The sequence below is a fragment of the Ornithorhynchus anatinus genome, chromosome 14 (assembly GCF_004115215.2).
Source record: "Ornithorhynchus anatinus isolate Pmale09 chromosome 14, mOrnAna1.pri.v4, whole genome shotgun sequence".
Classification (NCBI taxonomy): Eukaryota; Metazoa; Chordata; class Mammalia; order Monotremata; family Ornithorhynchidae; genus Ornithorhynchus; species Ornithorhynchus anatinus.
In genome coordinates, this window is record NC_041741.1 from 52073526 (window position 1) to 52093245 (window position 19720).

General features: G+C 51.4%; 1 protein-coding gene across 1 annotated transcript; it reads left to right on the forward strand.

Annotated features, from left to right (window-relative positions):
* The first annotated feature begins 3885 nt into the window (after positions 1–3885).
* On the forward strand, positions 3886–18184 carry LOC100091630 (patatin-like phospholipase domain-containing protein 5). The gene is made up of 9 exons (XM_029078590.2): positions 3886–4147; positions 6106–6338; positions 7122–7187; positions 9827–10036; positions 12449–12509; positions 13268–13489; positions 14243–14375; positions 17580–17696; positions 17908–18184. Exons 1-9 carry the CDS (start codon positions 3961–3963, stop codon positions 18155–18157), a joined length of 1479 nt encoding a protein of 492 aa, XP_028934423.1. The 5' UTR covers positions 3886–3960; the 3' UTR covers positions 18158–18184.
* Positions 18185–19720: the final 1536 nt, after the last annotated feature.

Genomic DNA, 19720 nt, shown 5'->3' on the forward strand with positions numbered 1-19720 from the left:
GTAACGTTTGTGTGTTCAATGGGAAGATCAATCAATGGTATTTAAGTGCTTACTGTGTGCAGAGCATTGCACTAAGCGCTTGGGAGAGTACCATACAGTTGGTAGACATCATCTTTGTCCCCAAGAATCTTACGATCTAGAGGAAGAGATGGACGTTGAACTAGGGGAAGCAGCAGAGCGTAAAAATATGTTCATAAATGCCGTGGGTCTGGGAATGGGGTAAGTATCAAAGTGCTTAAGGGATATAGATCAAATGCAAAGGCAACATAGAATAATGTTGGTATTTAAGTGCTTACTATGTGCAGAGCACTGTTTTAAGCGCTGGAGTAGATACAGGGTAATCAGGTTGTCCCCCCTGAGCCTCACAAGCAGCGTGGCTCAGTGGAAAGAGTCCGGGCTTGGGAGTCAGAGGTCATGGGTTCGAATCCCGCCTCTGACACTTGTCAGTTGTGTGACTGTGGGCAAGTCACTTCTTCTCCCTGCCTCAGTTCCCTCATCTGTAAAATGGGGATTAAGAATGTGAGCCTCGCGTGGGAAAACCTGATGACCCTGTACCTACCCCAGTGCTTAGAACAGTGCTCTGCACATAGTAAGTGCTTAACAAATACCAACATTCTTATTAATCCCCATTTTACAGTTGAGGGAACTGAGGCACAGAGAAGATTAGAACCCATGACCTCTGACTCTTAAACCCGTGCTCTTTCCACTGAGCCACGCTGCTTCTCTAGCAAAGGGAGGGAAGGGAGAGCAAGGGAGGGAGAGCAAATAAGGGTGGGGAAAAGAGAGGTTAGTCAGAAAAGGTAGCTTGGAGGAGATATGATTTTAGGAGCGTTTTGAAGTTGAGGAGAGTGGTGATCTGTCAGATATGAAGGGGGAAGGAGTCCCAGGCCAGAGGGAGAATGTGAGCAATGGGCGGAGGATGAGAGAGAGGAGATGTAGGTTGCCGTTAGAGGAACAGAGGGTGTGGGCTGGGTTATAATATGAAATCAGCGAGGTAAAGTAGGAGGGAGAGAGCTGATGGAGTGATTTATAGCAAATGGTGAAGAGTTTCTGTTTGTGGCAATGAAAGTGAAGAGAAGTGGCATCGTCTAGTGGACTTGGGTTCTAATCCCAACTTTGCCACTTGTCTGCTGTGTGACCTTGGACAAATCACTCAATGCATGGGTGTTTGTTTCCTTATCTTTAAAATGAGGGTTAATTACCTATTCTCCTTTCCCTTTAGAATCTGAGCCCCATGTAGGGCAGAGAATGTCTGACTGAATGATCTTGCATCTACCCTAGTGCTTAGTATAGTGCCTGGCACATAGTAAGCATTTAATAACTACCACAATACTTATGGATGGGCAAACATTGGGAGCTTTTGAGGACTGGGGGAAATGTGTGCAGAAAAAAATTGTAAAAATTACTTGGGCAGTAGAGGGAAGTATGGATTGAACCAGGGAGAGGCTGGAGGCAGAGAGGTCAGCAAGAAGGATGATAAAGTTGGGTATGTAACAAGGGCATACAACCAAAATCTTATACATGGCCCCTGCCCTCTGATCTTCCCCCTCCCACCCATTCTATTTCTCTCTCTTTTCCATTCCCCAATGTCTCTGTGTCCTCTCCATTCTCTGTGTCCTCTCCATTCTTCTGTTCTTCCCTTTTCCCTTCTTCCAGCCCAGGTTCACCTGACTCTGGCAGTGAGAAGGCCAAGTAAGAATGCCTCTGGGGGCCAGAGTCGGAGGAGCTGTCCAGATAATAATGTTGGTATTTGTTAAGCGCTTACTATGTGCAGAGCACTGTTCTAAGCGCTGGGGTAGACACAGGGGAATCAGGTTGTCCCACGTGGGGCTCACAGTCTTCATCCCCATTTTACAGATGAGGTAACTGAGGCACAGAGAAGTGAAGTGATTTGCCCACAGTCACACAGCTGACAAGTGGCAGATCTGGGTTTTGAACCCATGACCTCTGACTCCCAAGCCCGGGGGGTGCCAGGAGGGGGCGGAGTCCAGGGCAAGGCCAGCTGGCATGGGCGGAGGTGATTTAGCTACCAGTTTGTGTGCCCTGAGTTAGTCTTGGTGCTGTCACCCACATTGACCTAGGGGAAAGAGCACTCTGACCCAGAGTTCTAAATCTGGCTCCTCTACACACCTGCTGTGTGATCTTGGGCAAGTCATCTGACTTCTTTATGCCTCAATTCCCTCGCCTGCAAAATGGGGTCAATACCTACTCTCCCTCCTACTGTGACTGTGCACTCCCTGTGAGATCTGATGATCTTGTACCTGCCCCAGCACTTAGTACAGTGCTTGGCACATAGTAAGCACTTAATAAATGCACAATTATTACTGTTGTTAACAGCGAGAGTTCAGACTAGCCTGGCAAGAGGCCATAGACAGTTATTCCTATCTTTTTGCTGGTGAGCCTGGCTGGATGGAACCCCTTTCTCCCATATTTTCACATCCGGTTCTGGACTCTAGTTGGGCTTCCCACCTCCCAGTAGCCCCTTCTGGACAATCTCAGGCACCAGCATTGGCTTTCTTTTTCATCAGCAGCAAGTTCTCCTCGCTTCTCTTTTCCTGAGGCCTCCATCTGGGACAGAGGGCCTTGCTCTGTCTCTGTCTCTGTCTCTCTCTCTCTTTGCCTGCCTCTCCTTCCAGAGCTCCAGCAGGAGGGTGATGTGCAAATCGGGGGATATGTACAAAGCCTGCTCAGGGTAATGGTCATTACTATGTCGTACTATTTCCAAATGCAAGGGTAGAATCAGGATAATCAGATTGGACAGAGTTCTTCCAACTGGTCATTTTTTTTTTGAGTGCTTACTGTCCGCAGAGCACTTAATAAGCACTTGGGAGAGGACAACATAAAAGAGTTAGTAGACATGTTCCTTGCCCATATTCTAGACGGAGAGGCAGACATTAAAAAAAATTAATTAAGGATGTGTACATAAGTCCTGTAGGGCTAAGAAAGGAGTGACTATAGGATGTGAATCCAAGTGTAAGGATGAAGCAGAAGAGAATAGAAGAGGAGGAAATGAGGGCTTCATCAAGGAAGGCCTCTTGGAGGTGTGCCTTCAATAAGGCTTTGAAGGTGGGAAGAGTCATTGTCTGTCAGATATGAAGAGGGATGACATTCCAGGCCAGAGGTAGGATGTGGGCGAAAGGTTGGCAGTGAGATAGATGAGATCGAAGTATGGGTGAGTAGGTTGGCGATAGATGAGTGAAATGTGCCGGCTGAGTTATAGGAGGAGCAAGGCGGTAGGGAGCAAGGTGACTGAGTGCTGAGAGAACAGTGCTCGGCACAGAGTAAGCGCTTAACAAATACCAACATTATTAAAGTCGGGATTAGGACCCGTGACCTCTGAGTTCTAAACCCGTGCTCCTTCCACCGAGCCAGGCGGCTTCCCTGTTTAGCAGAGCGCTTTGCGCCCAGTCAGCGCGGAGTGAATCCCACCGCTCGAAGGAGAGGCAGCTCCGCCCTCTCGGCGCCGCCGGCGGGGCCGCCCCGGGCCGACAAGCGGCCCCGGGACGTGATTGGTGGGCCGCGGGAGCTCATCTGCATAAAACTGGAAGGCGGAGCGCCGGACCAGCCGGGATTGGCCCGGCGGGCGCTGACGTCACGGGCCCGGGGGCCTCGGCGCGGGCATCTTTAGTCGGCCCTCGGGCCGTCACCTCCACGGCCGCGGCGGCGGCGGCGGCAGCGGCAGCGACGGCGGCAGTTCTCCAGGCCGGACCCAGGGGGCGCGCGCGGGCGCAGTCACCGACGGGCGGCGGCCACTCCAGCGCCCTCTGCCGGCGGGCCGGGCCACGCCAAGCGGTCCCCTCTACCTTCCCTCCGCTCCCACTGTCCCCCCGCTCTCACTCTCCCCGACCAAGTCCATCCCTCCCTTATCTCCCTCCGCTCCCCCCACCCCTTCCATCCCTTCCTCCGCTCCCCCTCTCTCCCCCGCCTCCACCCGGCTCCGGCCCGCCCAACGCCCGCAGCATGTTCGAGCGGGAGGGCGGCTGGAGCTTCTCGTTCTCGGGCTCGGGGTTCCTGGGGCTCTACCACGTGGGGGTGACGGCCTGCCTGGACGAGCGCGCCCCGCACCTGTTCCGCGGCGCCGACAAGATCTACGGTTCTTCCTCCGGGTCCCTGAGCGCCCTGGGCTGGGTCTGCGGGAAGTCGGCGGGTGCGTGTCTGGGAGGGGCGGGGAGGAGGGTATTCTTCACCTTAGAGGTAGCCTGGCTCCCATCCCGATTATAATAACAGTAATGCTGGTATTTGTTAAGCGCTTACTACGTGCGGAGCACTGTTCTAAGCGCTGGGATAGATACAGGGTAATCAGGTTGTCCCATATGATGCTCACAGTCTTAATCCCCATTTTACAGATGAGGTCCCTGAGGCACAGAGAAGTGAAGTGACTTGCCTAAAGTCACACAGCTGACAAGTGTCAGAGCCGGGATTAGAACCCATGACCTCGGACTCCCAAGCTCGGGCTCTTTCCACTGAGCCACGCTGCTTCCTGATCAAGGCCCAGACTGGGTGACCTGCGTCCCCAGCGGCTCTTCCCCCGTCAGGCCGTTCATTTCGCACCAGGGGTTTGGGGGTCCTTGAAAGAGCTGGACCTCGGAGTGGCCCTCAAACCGGACCAGCTTCTGATGGGTTTATGGACCCCGGTGTCCTGCAGGCCCCACCCAGGACTGAGTTCTCCCCTGAGGCCGGCATTGGGCTGTCTCCAGCTGGCAGTTAAAACCCCCTTTCATTCTGACATCAGCATTTCTCCCGGACTGGGTGGACAGCTGTGCGTGGCTCAGCGATGGACACCCGTATCTTTGGGGTGAAGGAGCCCAGCGATGCTAATACCTACCACCGGGAGCTTCCTTGGAATATTTTTGGTTAGAAATGACGTGGCCCCGAAGGATGAGGACAGAAGGATCATAGCTCTTGGATAGTCATACTGACAGATGTCCCCTCTCAGCCTTAGGGATGGCACAGTATTTTCGGTCCACTTGAGGGGCAGCTACTCTCCCCCTCCCGCATCACCCCCCAGCCCTTCTCTGCCCCCTTAGCAGCAGTCATAGTCACTGGGGAAGAGACAGGCCTGAATGCAGCTCTTCTTTCATAGTTCTGAAGGGCAAGGCCTTCAGTGCTTGGAGGATGGGCAGGGCCCACATCTGACCTTTCAGCACTCTACCCCCTTCCGTGTCTTTTACTGGGGACTTGTGCTCTGGGGAGCCACTTTCTCCATTCATCCCATCCCTGGCCCCCCTCCCCAGCTCCAATCTGGGTCTCGCTTAGAAGGAAATCCTGGATTTCATCCAAGTAGCTTGGAGGAGTTTTCCGAGAGCTCACCCATGGTGGATGGTGTTGGGCAGATGGTGGAGGGGCTAATGGTGATATTCACTATTCACTGGCCACTGAAGAGACCCCCAGATGCCAGCCCTCTTGGGCAGTGAAGCTAAGCCTAGAATTTATCTGCTCCCCTTCTGGCTCATCCCAAACTCCCTTCTGCTCCAGCCCCCTCTGCCTGCTCAGCCAACCCCCCGGACCTCCCTACTGCCCGCCAGAGCCGGGTGGGTCCCGGATCCCGGTTTCTGGGGCCTGGGATTCTCCTGTCCTCATTGAGCAAACTGACTTGGGGTGGGAATCCCGAAGCAGGTGCTTCCCATTTTTTCAGTGAACCTAGCCTGCTGTTTTTCCCTGTGGGTCAATCAGGTCTTCCCCCTGTATTCTGGCCTGAGAAGCAGAGAAGGCTACTGCTAGTCTCGGATCCCAGAAGCCCTTCCCTCTGGGTTCAAAGACCTCAGAGCAGAGTGGAATGGTGGCTTTGGAGCCAAGGAAGAAAGAGCGATGCCAGGATGGATTTCTCCTTTGAAACAAACTTCCTGTTCCTGTTATGTTCTCCCTTCCCAAGCCCCTCAGCCCTTGGCCTCCCCATCGAGGCGAGGACAGGTGTGGTTGGGGGGAGGAGTGGAGGTCCAGCAGAGGTTGGCTTGACCATCACGGACGGTGGCCGTGGTCATTGTTTTGGGAGGCTCTTGGTTTCTGCCGCTCGGTCCTAGTGAGAAGGAAGGAGAGGTCACGAGGTGGGTCGGCGGGCCTTGGACGGTCCCAGCGGGGAGGCCCAGGAGTGTCATTTCCTCCCAGAGTTCTGCTGCAACATTCTCATGAACACGGTCAAAGAGGTAAGGGGCAGAAGCATCGGGGCGTTCCATCCATCATTTGATGTATTCCGGATTGTGAAGAAAGGTCTTCTTGAGCATCTGCCCCACAATGCTCACAAGGTGGCCTCGGGCAAGCTGGGCATCTCTCTGACCCGGTGGCCAGATGGTCAGAATGTGGTAGTCACCGAGTATGCCACCAGAGATGAGCTCATCCAGGTCAGTGTGTTTATGGCAGAGAGGGTTGGGCTGGCCCAGGGAAGAGGCCGGGCCTGGTGGGTCGGGGGCTGGGGGAGAGTCCCGTTGCAGGTGGTGGGAGGCGAAGACCCCGAGGGGCAGGTTGGGAAGTAGTCAAGGTGTTTCAGCGTGTTTCCATTTGTATTTGAGCTGCCACAACCTCTGGGCACCCTCCGTGTTCCACAGTCAGTCAATTGGTAGCATTTATTTACTTATATTAATATGCGTCTCCCCATCTAGACTAAAAGCTCATTGTGGTCAGGGAACATGTCTACCAACCCTTTTGTATTCTAATGATGGTACTTGTTAAGCACTCACTATGTGCCAGTCGCTGTTTTAAGCGGTGGACTGTATCGTACACTCCCAAACGTTTAGTACAGTGCTCTACACATGGTAGAGCTCAATAAATACCCTTGATTGATTGATTTTGCTGAGTGCCTCCTGTGTGCAGAACATTGTATTGAGCACTGGAGGGAATACAGTAGTTAGGAGACATGGACCCTGCCCAAGAGGGGCTTCCAGTCTACTGTGCGCAGAGCACTGTGCTGAGTGCATGGGAGAGTATACTAGGTTTAGTAGACTTGATCCTTGCCCTCGAGGAGCAAGTCTAATTCACAGTTCATTTTGACACTATTGCTTCCCCCTGCCCCTTCCCCGCTCTTCCCGTGGACAAGATGGCAGCTGGTTCAACCCCTGAGAGGCCCTGAGCGTCTCTGGCGAAATCGTATCCCGTGTCGGATAACTGTGGTTCCCGTCTCTTCCCAGGCTGTGCTTTGTAGCATGTATGTCCCCCTGTACTGTGGCATCATCCCTCCTTTGTACCGAGGACAGGTGAGTGAGGCGGCCCAGCCTCTCCTCCAGCCGAAGGGGATGGGAGGTGGGAAAGTGGGTGGAATGGCCGCTGATCCCCGCTCTGCCCTAGTGTGAGCTATTGCCCAGGTGGTGCCCAGCCGGTGGCCTTACTGTCCAGCGCAGAGCATTGCTTCAAAGGCTCTTGAGGAATGCATTGTATGGTGATGGCAAGGCCCAAAACAAACAAACAGTTCCTGGAGATTGAATGGTTGAAGCCCGCTGGCCTCAGGAGTGTGGGGTGAAACCCGGGCAGGGGACAAGAGGCAGCAGATGAAGACATAATAATAATAATAATAATAATAATAAAAATGATGGTATTTATTAAGAGAAGCAGCGTGGCTCAGTGGAAAGAGCACGGGCTTGGGAGTCAGAGGTCATGAGTTCGAATCCCTGCTCTGCCACTTGTCAGCTGTGTGACTGTGGGCAAGTCACTTAACTTCTCTGGGCCTCGGTTACCCCATCTGTAAAATGGGGATTAACTGTGAGCCTCATGTGGGACAACCTGATTACCCTGTATCTATCCCAGCGCTTAGAATAGTGCTCGGCACATAGTAAGCGCTTAACAAATACCAGCATTATTATTATTATTTAGTCCTTACTATTATTAAGCACTATTCTAAGCACTAGGATAGATAGAAACTAATCAGGTTGGACAAAGTCCAAGTCCCACATGGGACTCAGAGTCTTAATCTCCATTTTAGAGATGAGGGAACTGAGGTACAGGGAAGTTAAATGACTTTCCCAAGGTCACACAGCAGACAAGTGGCAGAGCTGGGATTAGAACCCAGGTCCTTCCGACTCCCAGGCCCAGGCTCTATCCACTAGGCCATGCCACTTCTCTACCAAACTTGAACCTCCACTGATAGATCAATCAATAATATTTACTGAGCCCATGCTGTGTGCTTTTTTAAAAGCACCTCGTAAGTACCAGGCACTGTACTAAGTGCTGGGGTAGATACAAATTAATCCATTTGGACACAGTCCACATTCCATATGGGATTTATAGTCTTAATCCTCATTTTAGAGGTGGGGTTACGGAGACACAGAGAAGTTAAGTGACATGCCTAAAGTCACAACAGAAAAGTGGTGGAACTTGCATTAGAACCTAGGTCCTTCTGCGTTCCAAACCCCAACTCTATCCACTAGGCCATGCTTGGAGAAGCAGCGTGGCTCAGTGGAAAGAGCACGGGCTTTGGAGTCAGAGGTCATGGGTTCGAATCCCAGCTCTGCCACTTGTCAGCTGTGTGACTGTGGGCAAGTCACTTAACTTCTCTGGGCCTCAGTTACCTCATCTGTAAAATGGGGATTAAGACTGTGAGCCCCACGTGGGACAACCTGATTCCCCTGTGTCTACCCCAGTGCTTAGAACAGTGCTCTGCACATAGTAAGCGCTTAACAAATACCAACATTATTATTATTATTATGCTAGTTCTCTGTGCGCAGCTGATCCCCAATTGATTTATAATCTCATATTTCAATGTCAGTGATTTCTACTGAGCATCTATTGTGTGAAAAGCACTGTGCTTTGCTATTGGGCAAGCACACTGAAGTATGAAGATATGATCAATGCCTTCAAGAAGCTTATAGTCTTCTGTTTGCAGAACACTGTACTGAACCCTTGGGAGAGGACAATAGGGTTAGTAGACATAAACCCAAACCCTGAGGAGCTCACAGTCTAGGGGAGGAGGCAGACATTAAATAAATTACAAGGAGGGGAAGCATCACCATCATCATCAGAGGTATAAACTGAGCGCTTACTGTGTGCAGAGCACTGCACTAAGTGCTTGAGAGAGTACAATAACATTAGTAAGCACTAAGTATAACAATCTGTCTATAATAATAATGGTATTTGTTAAGTGCTTACCATGTGCCAAGCACTGTTCATTCAGTAGTATTTATTGAGCACTTACTATGTGCAGAGTACTGTGCTAAGCGCTTAGAATGTACAAATTGGCAACAGATAGAGACAGCCCGCAACAGATAGAGACAGTCCACTGTTCTAAGCTCTACAGGGATTGATGGGGTGGGGTGCATGTGTGCTGAAGTGTTAAGTTTTGATCTCCCCAAATTGCTACTTCAGTTCCTCGGTGGTACCTGATCGCTTGTGAACTCAAGACTTTACACACCCCATCATTTCAACACTAACTCATGTACAGTTCCTCCTCCTCTCCTCCTCCTTCCTTCTACCTGGAATTTATTTTAGTGTTTGTCTCCCCTGCTTGAAGGCAGGGATCTTGCCTACTCACTCAACTGTACTCAGTATATTGCTCTGCACACAGTAGGTGGTAAACTTCTTAGAGGTAGGAATTGTGTCGTAGGAATTGTGTCTACTTCTCCGTGTTCTCCCCAGTACTCAGCACAGTGCTCTGCACACAGTAGACTGTAAGCTCCTTAATAATAATAATAATAATAACGGTGGCATTTGTTAAGCTCTGGGGTATATACAAGACATTAGGTTTGACAGAGTCTCTAGACTCACAGTATAAGAAGACAGGAGTGTATTGCACTCCGTATAGTGCTCAGCAGAGATGGAGAGGTGGGCAGAGCAGTGGGTAGAAGTAGAAAGACCGGCCCCGAGAAAGTGGCTGAGGAGTGTGGGCCGGACCTCTGTCACCCAGCGCTACATAGATGGGGCATTTAGCAGCATCATGCCCTTCGGCGATTCCCGGACGACCATCACCGTCTCCCCATTCCCGGGGACCATCGACATCTGCCCCCAGAGCCGCTCCGCCAGCTTCCATGAGGTCAACGCCTTCTACTCCAGCTTCCAGATCTCCACCGAGAACTTCCACCACGCAGTGCTATCCTTCTTTCCCCCGGAACCCAAGGTATGCAACTCCTCTTATAATAATAGTAATAATAATGGTATTTGTTAAGCGCTTACTATATGGCAGGCACTGTACTAAGCACTGGGGTGGATACAAGCAAATCGGGTCAGACACAGTCCCCATCCCACATGGGGTTCACAGTCTTCATCCCCATTTTACAGAGGGGGGAACTGAGGCCCAGAGAAGTGAAGTGACTTGCCCAATATCACACAGCAGCAAGTGGCGGAGCTAGGATTAGAACCTATGACCTTCTGACTCCCAGGCCCATGCTTCTGCTGCACTCGGGGTTGGGGAGAGGGTTCCGGGTGGACAGGGCCTTGGCGTTTTCCCCTTTGGCCTGGGACCTACCCTAGGAGTTGGGCTGGGAGCCGATTAAGCCACATCTAGTGGGGATGACTGGCCTTACTGATCAGTGCCAGTTGTCGGGGGAGGTTCCCTAATGTCACTGACTGCTCATTAGAGCAAGAAGACTGGAGTGGGGCAGCTCTGCAGTTCATGTGACCTGTCCTCTCTAGGGGCCAGAGAAGGGTGGTCTGCTTGAGAGAATGGCCATCACAGGCTAGTGTCCTGGGCTTCCGGTGACTGACCAACCGGGGTTCCGGCCGGGGCCACCCTCCTGAGGTGGCCACTGAGTGACCCGTCCTACCCCGGCTAACGAAGTCAGGGCTCAGGCCATGACTTCCCTGGGGGCCTGAGCCGGCGGGACCCAGGTGCTCCAGGGGCTCCTCCCCTGCAGAGCAGGAAGGAAGGAGGTCAATGTCCACTGGTCAGCATTGTCAACTGAGCGCCCCCGGGCTGCAGAGCACTGTGTTGGGAAGTTGGAGAAACAGCAGACGCAGTCCTTGTCTGATGAAAACTGACAGTCTGATAAGTCCAATCAATTAATCAATTGTAGTTTTGAGCACTTACTCTGTGCAGAGCACTCTACTAAGTGCTTGGGAGTGTACAGAATAGTAGAGTTGGTAGACATGTTCCTTGCCCACAGTGAGTCACAGTGAGTTTACAGTAATATAGGGCAGACCCCAATTATTACCCCCGCCCCCACCCCAATCCTGTAATTAACTATGGTGTCAATCTCTCCTGCTAGTCTGTCTGTTCTTCGAGGCTAGGGATCTTGTCTCCTAACGGTTCTGCTCTCCCAAGTGCTCAATAGAGTGCTCTGCATACAGCACAGCCTAGTGGATAGAACATGGGCCCGGGAATCAGAAGGTCCTGGGTTCTAATCCCAGCTCTGCCACCTACCTGCTGTATGGCCTTGGCCAAGTCACTTAACTTGTCTGGGCCACAGTTACCTCATCTGTAAAGTAGGGATTAAGACTGTAAGCCCAATGTGGGACAGGGACTACATCCAACCTAATTACCTTGAATCTACCCCAGCACTTTGTACAGTGCCTGGCGCATAGTAAGTGCTTAACAAATAGAATTATTATTAATAATAGTAGTAATATGGACCATGGACCATAGTTTCTTGAGGGCAGGATTTGTGACTACTTGCTCTATTGTATTGTGTTCTCTCAAGTGCCCAATACAATACTCTGCATAGTGTAAATGCCTGATAAATAACATTCATTCATTCATTCATTCAATCATATTTATTGAGCGCTTACTTTGTGCAGAGTACTGTACCTTAGTACGTTTGGCACTGTAGTGTGCCTGTGGCTGAAACCCCTGCATATATTGGACCCTGCAGTGGCTGGCTCCTCTGTTCCAAGGCTAGGTGGGGGATGGGGGCGGGAAGGAGGACAGGTGGCCTCTCTCTGAGACTGACTGACTGGCTGGGACATCACCAAGTCTGAAGGAAAGTCAAGCATTAGTTCCCCAATAAGTGTCTGGAAGGTTGTGCATATGAGAGTGACTTCACACAGGTCGATGAGCTCTCGGCAAAGTTAGCGTTTGTCAGAGATCCATCGGTCGTATTTATTGAGCACTTACTCTGAGCAGAGCACTGTGCTAAATGCTTGGGAGACTATAATATAACAATATAACAGAGGTGGTAGTCACATTCCCTGCCCACATCTTACAGTCTAGCCGGGAAGACAGAAATTAATATAAATAAATTAGATATTCATTCAATCGCATTGAGTGCTCATTGTGTGCAGAGCACTATACTGTGTGCTTGGGAGAGTACAATACAACAATAAACATGTACATAAGTGCCGGTAGGGTGGTGAATAAAGGGAGCAAGTCAGGGAGACACAAAAGGGAGTAGGAAAAGAGGAAATGAGGGCTTAGTCAGGGAGGACCTCTTGGAGGAGATGTGTCTTAAGTAAGCCTTTGAAAGTCGGGAGAGGGAATTGGCTGCCAGATTTGTCATATAAACCATGGACCATCCCAGGCCTTCCCCTGCCAGCCTGGAACTATCCCTTAATTCATCTTTCTTCTCCAGGCCAACTAACACCCTTCTGCTTCCAGGTCATTTCTAGCATTTGCAAACAGGGTTACCTGGACGCTTACTGCTTCCTGCAAAGACATGGTAGGTTTGGGGTGTGAGGCTGATTCAGCCCGTGACTTTGCTAAAGGGCTGCCATTAGTCAACTTCGTGGCTGGGGGGAGGGAGGGAGAAGGGGATGGTAGTGGGCACAGCCATGGGGACTAGGTCGGGAAGGGTGGGCACAAGTAGAGGCAGGGGGTCCCCGGGGCATTATTCGCCCTCTCACATCTGCATCCCTGTTTTAGTCAATCCAAGTCTTGTTTCTCACCTCCCTGTTCCACTGCTCCACCCAGCCTCTCGAAACCCCCAACCTCCTCACCTCCTAATTTACTCATTACAGCATTGATGAGGCACTCTCCCTGTGCTAAACATTGGGAAAGTTTATAGGATAATCAGATTGGACACAATCCTCAATCCCCATGGGGCTCCCAGTCTGAGAGAGAGGGGGAGAAGGAGGGGACTGAGGCCTAGAGCGATTAAGTGATTTGTTCAAGGTCTAACAGCTGGCTGGAGACAAAGCTGGGACGAGAACTCGGGTCTCTGATTCCCAGTCTCCCTGGGGCCTTGCGGCCTACCGGCTAGGGCCGGGCAACCGAGAGGGGCTTCCTGTACGAGTGATTTTTGAAGTGGACAGTCACCAGGAGGGTTCTTTCTCTCTGCGGGCTCTGTGCTGGAACTGTCCCGGGCCCTGGTTTTCTCGGCACCCTGGCAAGCCAGCTTTGGCCATGGCTCCCACCCTGCTAGGGTAGGAATCCCCAAGTGCTGAGGGGTCAATACATTTTCTCCTGTCTCCACCGCAGGGTTGGTGAAACAGTCAGCCCTTTATGTCACCCCATCCACGCTCGGGATGAAGCCTCCAGCTCCCGCTGCTTCCGGGGGCGGTGACGGAATGGGAGGTGGTGATGCTGCCGGAGGGGAGATGGCAGGGCAGGGGGATGGACGTCCGGCTGTGTGGCTGAAAGCGGGCCTGCAGGCCAGAGATATTCCAGACTTTGGGCTTGTGTCTCCTGAATTGGAAAAAGGTATGGCTTTCTCCCCCACTCATCCCAACATCCCATCCTCTCTCTGTTTCCTCCCCCTCCCTCCCCTCAGTGTCCCTAAGGGATCTGGGAGGGGGATAGTGGGTCCGGCCCCACCCCCGGCCATGAGACACTAGTGACAATAGCGGCTTAGATGTGAGTGTCTGTCCCGGGGGCTTCTGGGAAGAGGGAATAGGGAAATGGTGAATTCGGTGACACCAGTCGAAACCTCTGAAACACCCTGGTGTGTGGGGGAGACGTGACTACCTGGGTTTAGGAATATTCTGGCATTTGGATTGCCCTCTATTTTCCCAGACTCCTCATCCATCCCCCGTCTCTTAGAAGAAAGTGGTTCTGGAGACTTCGGTGCCCGCGAGCCCCAGGGAACTTCAGAATGGGAACTGGAGTGTCCATGTGGGCCAAGGGAGTGCTCCCACCCTGTCTGCTGGGTTGCTGGACAGAGCCGCCTCCTGGTGCCAGACTTGCCCAGCTCAGTCCTTGGAGTCGGTGTGATTTTGCGTGTCACACTGAGTTTGAGGTGGCTCTGACACTGCCAGTTGAGGGTGGTGGGGACCCATTTCCCCTGGCACTTGGATGGGAAATGGCCTCGGGCACCAGACCCCACAGGACAAGCCTGGAAACAGTCATTTTTGTGACTGCAGGCATCAGGTTTTGTCTGGAACTCTGGGTCCCCCATCCCCATCTCCACCTCTGGCAGTGGGTCTCTGACGGTCATGCCAATGTTGTCTTCTCCAGCCCTAAGGAAAGCATGTGAGGAGGACAAGAGACTCTTCGCCCGGTTTTCCCGCTCCCTCCCTGGCCACGTGCTGACTTATCTCACGCTGCCCTGCATCCTGCCACTGCAATACGTTTATTTTCGCACCCAAAGGTAAGGATTTGGGTCAGGACGGAAGGATAACTGATGTGAAACACTCCTCTATTGCTCTTTTCTCCCCAGAGCTTGTCTTTTGCCCTCCACTTAAGGGCAGCTGTTGGGGTGGGCAGTTCCCTGGGTTCGGCAGTGCCTAGATGTTGGTAGTGCCAGGATTTAGCGGTGCCTGGGATTTGGCAAAGTCAGAAGTGGGCAGTGCCCAGGGTGGTCAGTGCCTAGGGTTCTGCTGTGCCCAGGGATAGGTGGTGCCATGTGGGAGTGGCTGGAGTGAGCAATGTCTGGAACCAGAAGAGGAGGGTGTCCTCTCAGGGTGAGGCTAAGGCTGGAGTGGGATTAGAGAAAGAATCCATACATTGGCAATTTCTCCCTCCTCTTCTTCAGCATGGTTGAGGGTAATAATAACTGTGGTATTTTAGTTAGTCAGTCATTACTAACATTACTGAGGTTATATCTCCTCCAAGAAGCCTTTCCTGATTAAGCCCTCTTTTTTACTGGCTTGCTCTCCCTTCCGCATCATCTGTGCACCTCAGTCTGTGATCTGTGGACATTTGATATTCTCCCCACCCCCAACGCTGCAGCACTTATGTACATATCTTAAATTATAAATTATTTATTCATATTAATGTCTGTCTCCCCCTCTAGGCTGTAAGCTCATTGTGGGCAGGGAACATGTCTATTAATTTTGTTGAATTGTACTCTCCCAAGTGCTTAGTATAGTGCTTTGCAAGTAGTAAGCGCTCAATAAATGTTATTGATTGATAATCATATTTCCCGAGTGTTTACTGTGGATAGAGCACTGAACTAAGCGTTTGGGAGAGTACAATGTAACAGACTCAGTAGACCTGTTCTCTGCTCAGAATGAGTTTACAGTTTAGAGGGCGGTACAGAAGTTAATATAATAAATTACAGATAGGTACAAAACTCTCCTGTGCTGGACATCAGTGACATGGGAGAGGGTCCAGGGCGGAGACTCAAGTTTACTGCGCAGAAGGAGGCAGTGGTAAACCACTTCTGTATTTTTACCAAGAAAACTTTATGGATATATTACAAGAATGATTGTAGCTGGAGGTGGGGTGTTCTGGGAGAGAGGTGTCCATGGCGTCGCTATGGGTCGGAGACGACTCGGCGCAAAACAAGACAAGACTTAGGTGCTGTGGACCTAAGGGTGGAATGAATAAAAGGAGAAAGTCCAAGTGCAAGGATGATGCAGAAGGGAGTGAGAGAAGATGAAATGAGGACTTAATAGGGAAAGGCTCCTTGAGATCGTTAAGGGTAGGGAACGATGTCTGCTATTTCTGTTGTACTCTCCCAAGGACTTAGTACAGTGCTCTGCACATAGTAAGCACTCAAATAATGCCATCGATTGATTCAGGAGATGTGTTTTTAATAAGGTTTTGAAGGAGGGGAGAGTGATAGTTTGTCAGATATGTAGAGGGAGGAAGTTCCAGGCCAGAGGCAGGACACGAGTGAGAGGTAGGCAGCGAGATGGACAAGACTGAGGTACAGTGAGCAGACTGGCATTGGAGGAGTGAAGTGTGCAGGCTGGGTTTTAGTAGGAAATCAGAAAGGTATGGTGGGACGGTGCAAGCTGGTTATGTGTTTTAAAGTAAGGAGCTTCTGTTTGATGCAGAAGTGGATGGGCAACCACTAGAGGTTCTCGAGAAGTGGGGAAACATGGACTGACCATTTCTGTGAAGTATTGACCGGAGCGGGGAGAGACAGGAAGCAGGGAGGTCAGCAAGGAGGCTGATGCTGTAGTCAAGGTGGGATAAATCCTTGGATTAACACTAGAGCAATAGCATTTTGGGTGGAGAGGAAAGGGCAGATTTTAGCACTGTTGTGAAAGTCAAACCGGTAAAAGATTTGGTGACCGATTGAATATGTGGGTTGAATGATAGAGATGAGTGGAGGATAATGCCAAGGTTACAAGCTCGTGCGGCAGGGAGGATGGTAGTGCTATCTATTGTAATGAGAAAGTCAGGAGGAGGGCAGGGTTTGGATGGGAACATGAGGAGTTCTCTTTTGGACATGTTAAGTTTCAGGTGTCGGCAGAACATCCAGGTAGAGATGTCCTGAAGACTAGGAAATTTGAGACTGCAGAAAAGGAGGGAGACTAGAGATGGTAGTTGAAGCCATGGGAGCAAATGAGTTCTCCGAGGGAGTGGGTGGTATTTGCTAAGTTGTTACTATGTGTCAAGCAGCGTATTGAGAGCTGAGAAACAGCGAAGCCTAGTGGAAAAACCACTGGATTGGGAGTCAGAGAATCTGGGTTCTAATCCTACCTCTGCCTGTTGTCTGATGTGTGATCTTGGGCAAGTCACTTAGCGTCTCTGTGCCTCAGTTTCCTCATCTATATAAGGGAGATTAAAACTGAGAGCCCTATTTGGGAAAGAGACTGTGTCCAACTCAAATATGTTGTATCAACCCCAGCACTTAGTACAGTGTCTGGTACATAGTAAGTGCTTAAGAAACATAATAAAAATAGTAATAATAATAATAATAATGTAATGATATTGGAAGCAGCATGGCCTAATGGAAAGAACCCAAAGCCAGGAGGACCTGGGTTCTAATCCTGCTCCACCACTTGTTTGCATGTCACTTAACTTCTCTGTGACTCAGTTTCCTCCTCTGTAAAATGAAGATTCCATACCTGTTCTCCCTCCTACTAAGATTGTGAGTTCTCTCTGGGACAGAGACCGTGTCAGATCCTATTATCTTGTATCTACCCCAGGGCTTAGCACAGTGCTTGGCTCGTAATAAGTGCTTAACAAATACCATTGTTATTATTTGACACGGTCCTTGTCCCACTTGGGCCTCACAATCTCAGGGGGAGGGACAACAGACTTTGAAACTCCATTTTCCAGATGAGAAAACAGGCACAGAGAATTTAAGCGAGTTGCTCAAGGTCTCGCAGCCAGCAAGTGGCCAAGGGGCCTAGAACCCAGGTCCTCTGACTCTCAGGCTTGGGATCTTTGCAGTGGGGGAGAGGTCTGTGAGAAACGCTGGGCTCAGCCTTTCACCTCTCTCCACCCCAGGTTGTGGCCCTGAATCCTTTAAGGTTTGCCCCCAGACCTTGTCCTGTGTTCCCATCCAGGTCCGCAGGTGCTGCTCTTCTCTCCCCCTGCAGCGTATGGTCTGTGTTCTGCTCTGCTTCCCCCGCCCTTTCCCTGAGCGGGTTTTCTTTGCTCCCTCCGGTCTCAGGTTCGTGCAGTGGCTGCCGGATCTCCCTGATGACATGGTGTGGATGGCGGGGGAACTGAAGGTGTTCAGCTGCTTCATCTTCTCTCGCCTCAGAGCACGGCTCCTCAGAGCCCCTGGGTCAGTCCTTAGGCCCCAGGATGGGGGTGGGGGGAGAAGTGAGGTAGGGCAGTGTCTGTGCCCTTTCTCACCTGCTTCAACAGCATGGGGGTGGGGGGCAGACCCCTGGGAAACTGAGCCCACGTGAACCACCATCTACACCGGCAAGACCTGGGATGTGTACATGGATGGGTCCTTGGCCCTCTGAACCAGGAATACCTCTTCTCTTCAGGTCCCAGGAGCAGCTCAGATTCCTCCCCCATCCAGTGCCAGAGCCTCCTGGCCTTCACCCTCCGCCTCTCCAGGCTTCCGGAGATGCTGTTGGGGACCTGGGGACGGCGCCATCCTGGGCAGCAGCGAGAACAGAGCCGCAGGAATCAGTCTCAAACACTGTTGATTCCCTGGCCCCACCAGGCATTTGCAGGGCAAGGGCTGAAAAAGGCTTTGACTCAGTCAGTCAGTCAATCAGTGGAATTTATTAAGCCCTGTGCTGAGCGCTTGCAAGAGGCCAGTAGAGTAAGTAGACATGATGACCCTTGCCGTCGAGGATCTTACAGTTTAGCCGCTCTTACTTCCTCCATCTCTTCTGCCTTCTCACTACTATCCCCTGGGAGGCCCACAGCATGTCGGTCAGTGTAGGTGGGGGGCCAAGGGGGATTCTGGGATTACTGAAGGAGAGAAGATTAGATTGATGAGAGTCCTAGCTGAGCAGGGGACAGGGCAGGCACTGATTGGCACTACCACCTGGCAGATTGAGTCAGTCACAGGTCAAGTGTCTCTCAGGGAGTAAATGACCTGCTCCCTCCCAAGCGTCACCAACTTTTGCCTTTGGTTAATGGGGGGAACCTCCACTAGGCAAAGAGAGCCAGAAAAACGTTTGGTTTTCTGGTCTGACTTTAGCTTTTGGGGCACAAATGGTAGCTGCTGCTGGTGGAGGATTTTCGTTGTTTCAAAAGAGCTTGTGCACTTCGTGTCTGCCCTTGCGAGCCCTCCCCCTCCCTTCTCCCTCATGTCCTCCATCTCTTTCCTTGCACCTCCTGAAGGCTGAGACAGGGCATCCCAGTGGCTGGTGTTAGAATGCCCACCAACCCAGCACCCATGTGCTGTGGCCACTCGGCCTCAAAATGAAAACCTGTGACTATGACCCCGCTGCTCTCTTCAAAAGGACCGCCAATGGAATGGCCTGCCTTGGTACCTAGGAGCCTCTGGGGCCTCAAGCTGGGGACTTTGGGAAGCTGCTTGGGCTGGGCGAGGAGCTGGCTGGGGCTCAGGTACCAGGGGCGAGAGGTTTGCTCTCCAGGACCCTCCCACTAGTCAGTGCAGCCTCACACTGTCAACTTCACCTTCGAAGCGAGGGCCTCCTCCGGGCATCCTTTGGACTGGCTCCTGGTCTCTTCCAGACTTTCACTGGGCCTCTTCTCACTCTCCCCTGGATCTCTTCTGGACTGGTTGCACTTTGACTCTGGCTCTCCTCTGGGCCTCCTCTAGGCTGGCTCCAGGATTTTATTTTAGTGTGGAGCTCTGAGAGTCTCCGGGCATTCTCTTTCAGTGACTGAATGTGTGTCTTTGTTTATATGAAACACTGGCTCCTACAAATCTGCCCTAGAAGTTAGTGAGTTCTTTTAAGTCAAATCAAAATAAACAAGGGTTTGATCTTACTTCTGTGAGAAACTAGTCATGACCCTGGATGGATTCATTGCAGTCATTTCATCCCAAACCCTGACACGTCACGATTAACCAATCCAGTACAGACAATAAGCTCCTTGAGGGCAGGGCCCACGTCTCTAACTTCCTCAGTACTCCAGCACAATGCTCTGCCTACAGTGAGTGCCTGGCACAGTGCTCTGCCAATGGCGAGCACCCGGCATAGTGCCGTGCCCACAGTAAGCACCCGGCGCAGTGCTCTGGCAAAAGTAAGTGGCTGATAAAAGTGCTCTGCCTACAGTGAGCACCTGGCACAGAGCTCTGCACGTAATGAGTGCCAGGCAGAGTGCTCTATAAACCGTGAGTACCTGGTGAATGGATGAAGAATGGGTGAATGAAGC